This window comes from Guillardia theta (assembly GCF_000315625.1).
Source record: "Guillardia theta CCMP2712 unplaced genomic scaffold GUITHscaffold_96, whole genome shotgun sequence".
NCBI lineage: Eukaryota > Cryptophyceae > Pyrenomonadales > Geminigeraceae > Guillardia > Guillardia theta.
Window position 1 is genome coordinate 238,861 of NW_005434578.1, and position 9,504 is coordinate 248,364.

The following is a 9,504-nucleotide window of genomic DNA, read 5'->3' on the forward strand; positions in this document are numbered from 1 at the left end:
TCTCCTCCTGCTCCTGATCCCCCTCCCCTTCCTTCTGCTCCTCCGCCCCCCCCTCGTCTCTCCCTCCTTCTCTCTCATTTGCCTTCCCACCTGTCGTGAGCCCGATGGCGTGTACGGTATCAGTCGCGAGCTTGAGGAGCCTCCCCCTCGCTGCCTCGTCCAGCGTGACGGGAAAGGAGAGACGATCTCGCGACTTGGAGTACTCCGAGCTGAGAGAGGCCAGAGGACGCAGTAGAGAGAGAGAAGAGGACGGGGAGCGGAGGGAGGGAAGAGAGAGGAGGAGAGCAGGGGAGGAGAGAGGAGAAGCATTCGTCAGTCGTCGGCAGAAAGAGGAGGAGATGAAAGAGGAGAGTGTGGAAGAGTGAGTGAGTGAGGGAGTGAGCGAGGGAGGGAGACCTGAAGCTGTGAAAGATCACTTTTCCATTATGGATCATCAGCTCTAGCTGCACTTCGTTCCCCCCAAGAAGAGACTCCAAGATCATCTGCTGCTCGTCAGCCCAAACGCGAGAGAAAGTGGGAAGGTGGAGAGAGGAAGAGGAAGAGGAAGAGGAGGAGGAGGAGGTGGTGGAGGAAGTGGAGAAGAAGGCGGTGGAAGGGGGAGTACGGGGAGGAGGAGAAGGGGAAGGGGAGTTTCTGTCTTCGCTACCTGCACGCCGTAGACTGGCTTGAGGAAGGCAGGGAAACCGACGTGAGCAGCAGCTTGTGTTGCATCATTCTCAGACTCTATGAGCCAGAAGCGAGGAACTGGAAGCGACTTGCTCTCCATGGCCTTGCGCACCAGGTACTTGTTGCGAGCAGTCTGTGCTGAGTGAGATCAAGAGGTGGTGGTGGAAGACAAGAAGGAGGAGGAGGAGGAGGAGGAGGAGGAGGAGGAGGAGGAGGAGGAGGTCAACGAGTGGAGGGTCATAGACGAGGACAGAAATGAGGAGCAGGAAGAGATCCAACGAGACGAGCAGAGGAAGAGGAGGGCAGGAAGGAGGAGGAGGAAGGGGGCGAGGAGGAGAACCTGAGCTGCCTTCAGCGGGCTGCAAGGAAGCGAGAGGGCTTCGCCAATGAGGGAGACGAGGGGTCCGTGGTCCTCCACTAACGTGAAGACTCCATCCAGCTTCTCCCCCGACGCCTCCAGGTGCCTCCTGACCGCCTGCAGCACAACCTGCGGCTCGCTCACGCTTACTCGCCCGAAGTCCGCGATCCCTATGAACGATCCGACTGCTTGCTCCGACCAGCTTCGCATGCTCTCGTCGTCCACGAGGGTCATGCGCACGTTGAGCTGCCTCGCCCGCCGCAGCGCCGTCGGGGTCCTAGCCCCCCCCACCATGAGGAGGTGACTGCCAGCTACCAGCTCCTTCATCTCCGGGACAGGAGGAGAGTCGAAGAGGTTAGAGGTGAGGATGGAGGCAAGCTCTTGTAGGAGGACGACAAACCCCTCCCTCTGTGCGTAGGAGGCGACGGAGTCGATGGCGATCATTCCGCTCGCCGTCTTGCGCGGCACATACATCTGACAGCTGTGAATGCTCGGCTGGACGAACATGGCGACGACGATGGCAGCGGTCAAAGTCAGGAGGAGGAGGATGCCGAAGAGGGACACGAGCTTCAGGAAACCGAACCTGACGCCGAAGATTTTCATCCTTCTCTACTGATCTTTTCCTGTTATGCTTCCATGAAGAGAAACTCAAATGGCCTGCCCTTGTTCGTTAGTTCAGTACTTGACGAGAAAGAACATCATCGCAATCAGATCATGCCGTCGCATGTCAGACATTGAAAACAACTTCTCTCCCCTCCTTCTCTTCCTCCTCCCTCCTCCCCGACGTCTCCACTTCTCTTCTCGTCTGATTTTCTGTCATTGCTCTCAATTTCCTTGCGACTTGCTGTTCACGCCATGGCACACCTCCGGATTCACCTGTATTGCTTTGTCTCCCTCCTCTTCCGTTTCGTGATTCTACTCCACCATCTCGTTCATCTCATCCTCATCCTTTGTCATCCTCATCTCCATCATCTACTGCCTCCTCCTCGTCCTCCTCACTCTCTTCCTCGTCCTCCTCCCTCTCCCCCTCGTCCTCGTCCCCCTCCCCCTCCTCCATCGCCTCTGCCGTCTGCCAACGTATCTGCATGCCTGAGCGACGGGATCCTTTGAAGTACCCCTACCCCCAAATTATAAGTCTGTTACACCCCTTCATGTGCTGTCCCATTCCCCTTATGGGGGCATCAACAAGAATTAGGGACAGAAATAGAAAATATTTAGGGCAGCAGAAGCATGGGTCCCGCGCGAGGGAGTGGGGTAGGGGGTAGAGGTATCAGGTAGTACGACACGGGGTGGGGTATATTGAGTGGTGTGGGGTGGGTTTCACTCCTATGATTGGTATGTATAAAATAGAGGCCTTGAGGGGAATTGCGTTGTGGGTAGTCAGTTGGAAATTCGGGGTAGGGTCCACAAGAAAGTCAAAAATTGCCCTGGGTGGGTAGTTGAAGGTGGGTGGTGGGTGGGTGGTCGTACAACAAGATCCGACAGAGGGTAGGGTAGGGTGAGCGGAAGTTTGACATGTCCATCGGTGGACTCTCAGCAGAGGAAGGGAGAGGAGGAAGAGGACGAGGACGAGGAGGACGAGGAGGACGAGGAGGACGAGGAGGACGAGGAGGACGAGGAGGAAGAGGAGGAGAGGAGGAGGAGTAGCCTAGTTGGATACGGTACTACGTGAGAGAGCTCGAGGAAGCGAGATTGCCTTTCTTGAACGAGCCAAAGGAAAAGGCAAGAACGAAGTAGTTACAAAACGTGTGCAATTTTCCTTCGGCTCTTTGCTACCGTGCTCTGCTATCTTGTCTTGTTCTGTTGACCATTCTCAACAGGTCCTTGGGCTGGGTCTTGACTGATGAGCCACTATCAAGGTCGAGCGCATGTTGTAGACAAGTTGGTCTTGAGGTTCGGTCCGATCCAATCCCCAGGGAAGCAGCAGCTTCTGATAGCGCTTTAAACCCGCCTGCTCGACGTCCCTGCTGCCCCCGGTCGTGCTGAAAGATGCAGAAGTTGAACATTCCTCGGAGGTTGAATGCAGCATCACCCACGGCGATGGTCGGGGCAAGAAATCGACCGAAGCAGGTGTTAATGCGCAATGACATCTTGAAGGGCATGCTGACGAGTTGCTTCTTTCCTTGCCAGCGCGAAGAGCCAGAGTTGGAGGAGGGTACAAACCAGGTGAGACGTTGAAGGCATAGAGAGACGAGAAAGAGCATGAGCAGAAACATGAGCAGAAAGACGCACAAGACCTCTGCGAGAGACGAAACAGGGAGAGAAATCGTCAAGTGTAGGGATAGTCTAGGGTCAAAGCAGTCTCTCCCTCCTGTACTCATACCTGCAATGCAGGTTGAGGTTGCGGGGCAGGAGCCTCCTCAGTCGCCCGTTCCTCGTCCGTCTAGAAACCTTAGCGAAGATTTCGTGGACGAGCTGGGAATCCACTCGGAGAACATCACGGTCGGTAGCTGGCTGGCTGTCGGGCTGGGGATGACATGGAGAATTTAAGGTGATGGTGAGAACGAGGCCGCTGAACGAGCTGGAGCGAACTCGGTGAGTTATCAGTGACTGGAGGAGATGATGGTGATGGTGGAGGGGGGAAGAGGAGGGGCTGGAGGGAGAAGGGGCGGGCGGGGAGGAGAGAGACAGAGACACAGAGAGAGAGGAGGAAGAGGAGGAGGTGAGGGTGGAGAGGGAGGAGAGGAGGAGGTGAAGGTGGAGAAGGAGGAGAGGAGGAGGAAAAGGATGTGAAGGAGTGTCAGCTACGGCTCTGAAGAGTGCATGGAACTTGATGAGAAGGGAGCGAGTGTCAAGGTAATCTCATTGCTGTCTGATATGTTTGATCTTCATCGCATGTTATGGTCGTGAAACGGATTTTGCTGTCTTTGTTGAATGTCTCCTGTGACTCGGAGCTCTAGCTGAAACCAAGCACGTCGAGCCTGACCACTCGCATCGGTGGGATAGAGCGCGGGGTAAGTTGGTTTCTAACCAGTTTACCATCAGCTACCACGACTGGGCCGTACTTCTTCAAGTATGACCACGTGCTGAAAGGAGATTGTTCTCAAGTAAGGCAGACTCGCGTTGTTCATATTCCCGTCTGCTTTCTTTCCGTTCTCTTCTTCCATTTCTGTCTGCTTCCTCCCTGGCTCTTCTTCGCAACTCTCATAAGACCTTAGTCGCGCGTCTTTGACATCGTCGGCAAGAGCGGATGTGAACACTTCCTTGAAGGTGATGGAGAGGGAGCAAGGGAGGTTCTGATGACGATTGTTCAGGCTACAACGTTGCTGTCTTTGCCTACGGCCAGACAGGAGCTGGGAAGACTTACACCATGTACGGAGATGTCACAGAGGTTTGATCGACTTTGACTGGCCGGCGAGCTTGACAAGGTTGCAGATTGTGAGCGAGAGTAACAAGATCCAAGTGAGAGAAGTACCCGCCCAGCTGGACTTGAGCTGACGACACAGTCTCGCAGGTTCCTGAGGAGAGCGGGCTGGTCCCTCGATGCCTCTGCCACATCTTTGAAAGGGTGCGAACAACTTCCTGGCGTGACAAGAGGTCATATTGACGTCAAACTTTTATTGCCTTCCCCCACAGGTGGAGGCGATGAAAGCGAGAGGATGTAGCGTTGAAATCACAGTCTCTTTCATCGGTGATCCTCTCCTGCTTTCCCGTTGCCGGTGACTCTCCCTCCTCCTAGAAATCTACAATGAAGCCGTCATCGACCTCCTCTCTACCGAAGCTAGGCTCCTCACAGTGGTATCCTCCTGTTCCTCTTCTCCCTTTCTCGCCTTTCACTTTGCCCTGACCATCATGCCATGACCTTACCCTCGTGTGATCGTTCTCCTCTTCTTCCCTCTCCTGCTTCTCCTTCCATCGCTACCTGCTTTTCTCTCGCTCTTTCACTCAACTCACTCGAACTCTCAGCGGGAGGATGCCATTCGTGACAGGACGTACGTGGAGGGAGCAGTGGTTGCAGCTGTTTCCAACGTCCAGCAGTGCATGGTGAGACAGGAGGAGACCCATTACAATCCTCCCTTGATTGTTCTCGTTTCTTCCCTCCCTTTGTTTCTCATTGGCATCCATGGATGTTTCTACATGCTGTTCTCCTTCACTTCTTCATGCTCCCTCTCTATCCTTCCTTCTCTCCCTCCCTCCCTCCCTCCCTCCCTCCCTCTTACCTCATTCCTTTCCCTTCTCTCACCTCGCACTCTCCTCTCTCTCTTCTGCTCGTCTCAGCTTGTGACCTTGTCAGAACCTTCTCCTCCGAGGGGCTCAAAATCGCACAGTCGGCGCAACTGCCATGAACACAGAAAGCAGCAGGTGAAGATACCGTGATAGAGGAATGAGGAAAGGCAGAAGACGGAGCAGCAGAAGGAGATGGAGCAGGATGAGATGGAGCAGGAAGCAGCAGCAGCAGCAGCAGGAGGACACTTAGCGATGGCTTCTCATTGGAGTACGTTGAAATTCTTCTTGTTCAGGTCTCACAGCGTCTTCACCATCTCGCTAGAAGCAGAAGAGAAAGATGCGGTAAGTACTGTTGGGAGACGTCAAGATGTAAGAAATTGAGAGACGATGACGTCACGAAAGCGGAGAAGCGAGAGAGGAGGGGAAATGGGGAAGAGGAACAGAGCAAGGGAGGAGATGATGTTCAAATCATAATTTCCTTTTGCAAGAATGATCGCAGACTTGTTCGACAATCAAAGTTTGAGCTCGTAGACCTCGGTTAGACTCTCCTTTCCCTCCTTCCTATCCCTCCATGTCTTCACACTGTTGACCTCCTGTTGTCCCTTTCTCCTCTCCTCTTGTTCCCTCACTCCTCTCCCCCTCCTTCCCCTTTCTTCCCCTCTCTTCCCCTCTCTTCTCCCTCTTCCTCTCTGTTCGCACTTGAACTCACTAGTCTGCAGCTGGATCGGAGCGACAGAAGTACAGCAGAGCAGAAGGAAGGTGAGGAAGAAACGAGCAAGTGAAGAGAAGGGGAGGGGAGGGAGGGAGGGAGGGAGGCAGGGAGGCAGGGGGGGGGAGGGACGCGAAGGAGGGGGGATGTGACGTTGATGGCCATAGACATCTTCGAGAAGCAAGCAACATCAACAGATCTCTTACTGTCTTGGGAAAGGTCAGCCAAATCCTTCCCATCACCTCTTCTTAGCTTCCTCTCTTTCTCCTTCTGCTCCTCCCAATTCTTCAGCTCTATTCACTTAAACCCTTCAATTCTGTATCCTCCTCCATCTCTTCCTCCCTCGTCTTCATCTCCTACTGTCCCCTCCTCTTTCAACTGTCATTGTCCCCTTTGCGTCTCTCTTGCTCTGTTTCTCACTGCCAGCAGGTCATCATGGCACTCGCTGCAGGAAGCAAACATGTTCCTTATCGTGACTCCAAGGTTTGACACCCTGGTTGACAAGCGACTATGACAACCTGGACAGTTGACGTTCCTGCTGAAAAACTCCATCGGGGGAAACTCAAAGGCAAGACATTGACTGCTGCTTCTGCTGGTGCTGCTGCTGCTGCTGCATCGTCTCAACTTGTACTTCAGACGTTCCTTATCGCAAACATCGGGCTTTCGCCAAGATGTCAAGACGAGAGGTCATCTCCGTTGACCCGCTTGTCAAACGAGTCACCCTGACTGATTGACAATCAGCCTGTCAACCCTCAAGTTCGCGTCGTTTGCCAAGAAGCCTCTCATGAACGTGAGCAAGAACGTGACCAACAGAGACGCGACAGTCGGTGAGTCAAGAGAGTCAACGGCCGTCCGCTCATTGTCAACTGAACCTCATTCAGAGGATCTCCGCATGGAAATCTTCCGGCTACGACAGCAGGTGGAAATTTCCCAGCTCGCTCCCACCTCCTCTCACCTGCTCTGCCTAGCTGGCCCGGGGGAGGATGCAGAGCGACGGGCTGCTGGCCGACAGCTTCACTCCCAACTTGTCATCGGGGGTCGAGAGGCTCCTCGGGGAGTCAAAGATGGGAGGTGAAAGTCCTACGTTCCCCCAACCCTCCACCCCAGACGTGTCAAACTCCGGCTGTCAAACCCGCTGACCGTTGAGACCCAGGGAGTGACAACCCGTTTGACATCGAGTATACCAAGAAGCTGGAGCTCCTGCTCCGACAGGTCGCTGGGTGGCAGCTGGAGGTCAGCTGACTAGGAAGGGGCAGGCGCTGGAGCGAGAGAACGACCTGAGGATGAAGCTGAACAGAGAGAAGCAGCAGTTCCGCATCAAAGTCACAAGCTAACAGTCTGCGGCGAGCGAACTGACTGGATGGCAGCTGGACGAGTACGAGAGACTCTGCAAGTCGTTGGAGCAGGTGGAGGAGGAACGAGTAGAGGGCTTGTTGGAGGCGAGAGAGTTGAGGGCGATGGAGGGATGCAGATATAGATGGGTTGCATGTGAACTAGATGATGCTGGACGTTGAGACGTTCTGCTCGTGTATGTTTGCCCTTATGTTTCTCCTCCAGTGTCTTCAAAGTTCGAAGATGATCATCAGGTTCAAAGACCTCAAGCTGCGCGACGCCAGCACAAATGCATCTCAGGTGAGATAGGAGGAGGAGGAGGAGGAGGAGGAGGAGGAGGGGAAGCGGGATTAGCAGTAGCATCTGGAATAACTACCAGAAAATGAACGAGGGGAAAGGAGGAGAGGATGAAGAATTGGGTCTGAAATTTGCTCGCAGGATCTTTCGGTGGATGCAAATCAAGTGAGAAGATAGAAATATCAATGACATGCTACTGACTCAAACCTTGTTCTCCTCGTCCTCATCCACCCCATCCACCTCTCCCTCTCTTCCTCTTCTTTCCCCGCCCTCCTTCTCCTCCTTCTCCTCCTTCTCCTCCTTATTCCTTCTTTTCTTGCCATCGTTTCTCCACAACGATGATTGCTGTTCTGGCTCTGCTTTCCTCCCCCTCCTCCCTCCTTCCACAGGCTGCGTCACAGGTCAACCCACAGATGGTCCGAGCCAAGATCACCATCCGCTCCCTCCAGGCAAGACGACAAGAGGAGAGGACAGCAGAGCACAGCAGAGCAGAGCAGAGCAGAGCAGAGCAGAGCACGAGTGGGGAGTGGTGGGGAGATCGGTCTGAGGACAAACAAGAGAGGACAGGACAGCAGAGGACAGCAAGACATGGTAGAGCACAGGAGGCCATAGAGGAGGAGACTATAAGAACGATAGTGAAGAGTTTGCGGATGGTGAAGGGAGGGAGTTGGATGCGAGGATATGAAGGTGGAGCTGATTGAAGAGCAGGAGGAACTGAACGCTCTGCGAGGAAGCGACGCGCAAGAGAGGTAAACATGACGTTCTGCTGGCTGGAAGCTGAACGAACTGCAGAGCTGCTGAGCGAATGGCGTTGGACATGCACGTCGCAGGTTGGGGAGGAGGAGGAGAACAGGAGGGAGGAAGGGGAGCTGACTGGAGAGGACAGAGCTGAGCGACGAGGTCAAGATTCTGCTGGACAAGGTGAAGGAGGAGGACAACAAGAGGCAAGCGAGAATGACGATGAGCAGGTCCATGAGCTGGAGAGCACGCGGTCGGTTGTCAACACCACAGATCGGGTGAGTCGATGCGAGGAGAAGGAGAAGGAGAAGGGGGGCGGGGAGGGGAGCAGAAGAAGAGGAAGGAGGAAGGAGATGAGAAGAGGAGGGAAAGGTGGGAGATTCGGGGAGCATAGAACGGAGGAAGGCCGACGCTGGTCAAAAAAGAAGCTCATTGATTTACAGGATGCTGTCGCTATAAGAAATGCCTTGCTAGAAAAGGTGCTCCTGTTCTTGATCCCTCTCCCTCCCTCCTCTCCCTCCCTCCTCTCCCTCCCTCTTCTTTTCCTCCTCTCCTTCCCTCCTCTCCCTCCCTCCCTCCTTCTCCCATTCCCCCATTCCTACAACTGATTCTCGGTTCTCAATTTTTGTGTACAGGAGGATCATATACTGCAGCTTGAATCTCAGCTGCAAGTAAATATGCTCCAAAACCAAATCATCATCACTACCATCACCATCATCATAAACTACTTCTTCTCCATCATCATCTTCTCCATCATCTCCTCCATCATCATCGTCATTATCTCCATCATCATCGTTGTCGTCATCATCATCATCATCATCATCATCATCATCATCATCATCTACTTCTCTCCATCATCATCTCCTCCATCATCATCGTCATTATCTCCATCATCATCGTTGTCGTCGTCATCATCATCATCATCATCATCATCATCATCATCATCTACTTCTTCTCCATCATCTTCTCCATCATCATCGTCATTATCTCCATCATCATCGTTGTCGTCGTCATCATCATTATCATCATCTTTATGGTTTCTTATCTTCTGGTGCAGACTGTGTCCATTTCTCTCGAGGAGGAACGAAGAGCACACATCTCAGCGCTTGAGCTCGTGCAGGTGCCAGATGCCTCCTCCTCTCCTCCTCTCCTCCTCCTCCTCCTCCTCCTCCTCCTCCTCCTCCTCTCCTCCTCCTCCTCCTCCTCCTCCTCTGTAACTATGCTTGTCGATTTAGTT

The 9,504-nt window shown here is 53.7% G+C and overlaps 3 protein-coding genes across 3 annotated transcripts; 2 read left to right on the forward strand and 1 right to left on the reverse strand.

The window, feature by feature from the left end:
- Positions 1-119: 119 nt before the first annotated feature.
- GUITHDRAFT_145087 (hypothetical protein) lies at positions 120-1,627 on the reverse strand (the record flags this gene model as incomplete). The annotated part of the gene is made up of 4 exons (XM_005824315.1): positions 120-209; positions 417-482; positions 647-799; positions 1,007-1,627. 4 exons carry the CDS (start codon positions 1,625-1,627, stop codon positions 120-122), a joined length of 930 nt encoding a protein of 309 aa, XP_005824372.1.
- A 1,725-nt stretch (positions 1,628-3,352) lies between these two features.
- GUITHDRAFT_116509 (hypothetical protein) lies at positions 3,353-7,234 on the forward strand (the record flags this gene model as incomplete). The annotated part of the gene is made up of 23 exons (XM_005824316.1): positions 3,353-3,466; positions 3,516-3,559; positions 3,769-3,820; positions 3,925-3,961; positions 4,010-4,071; positions 4,183-4,234; positions 4,279-4,355; positions 4,400-4,426; positions 4,479-4,532; positions 4,601-4,655; positions 4,704-4,762; positions 4,931-5,008; positions 5,259-5,326; positions 5,485-5,533; positions 5,911-5,950; positions 6,068-6,119; positions 6,330-6,396; positions 6,537-6,586; positions 6,642-6,727; positions 6,782-6,819; positions 6,869-6,971; positions 7,054-7,112; positions 7,157-7,234. The coding sequence occupies 23 exons, from the start codon at positions 3,353-3,355 to the stop codon at positions 7,232-7,234; spliced, it is 1,401 nt and encodes a 466-aa protein (XP_005824373.1).
- Positions 7,235-7,942: 708 nt separating this feature from the next.
- Positions 7,943-8,703, forward strand: GUITHDRAFT_116510 (hypothetical protein; the record flags this gene model as incomplete). Its single annotated transcript, XM_005824317.1, has 6 exons — positions 7,943-8,070; positions 8,189-8,278; positions 8,322-8,359; positions 8,416-8,450; positions 8,498-8,545; positions 8,662-8,703. 6 exons carry the CDS (start codon positions 7,943-7,945, stop codon positions 8,701-8,703), a joined length of 381 nt encoding a protein of 126 aa, XP_005824374.1.
- Between the last annotated feature and the right edge of the window lie 801 nt (positions 8,704-9,504).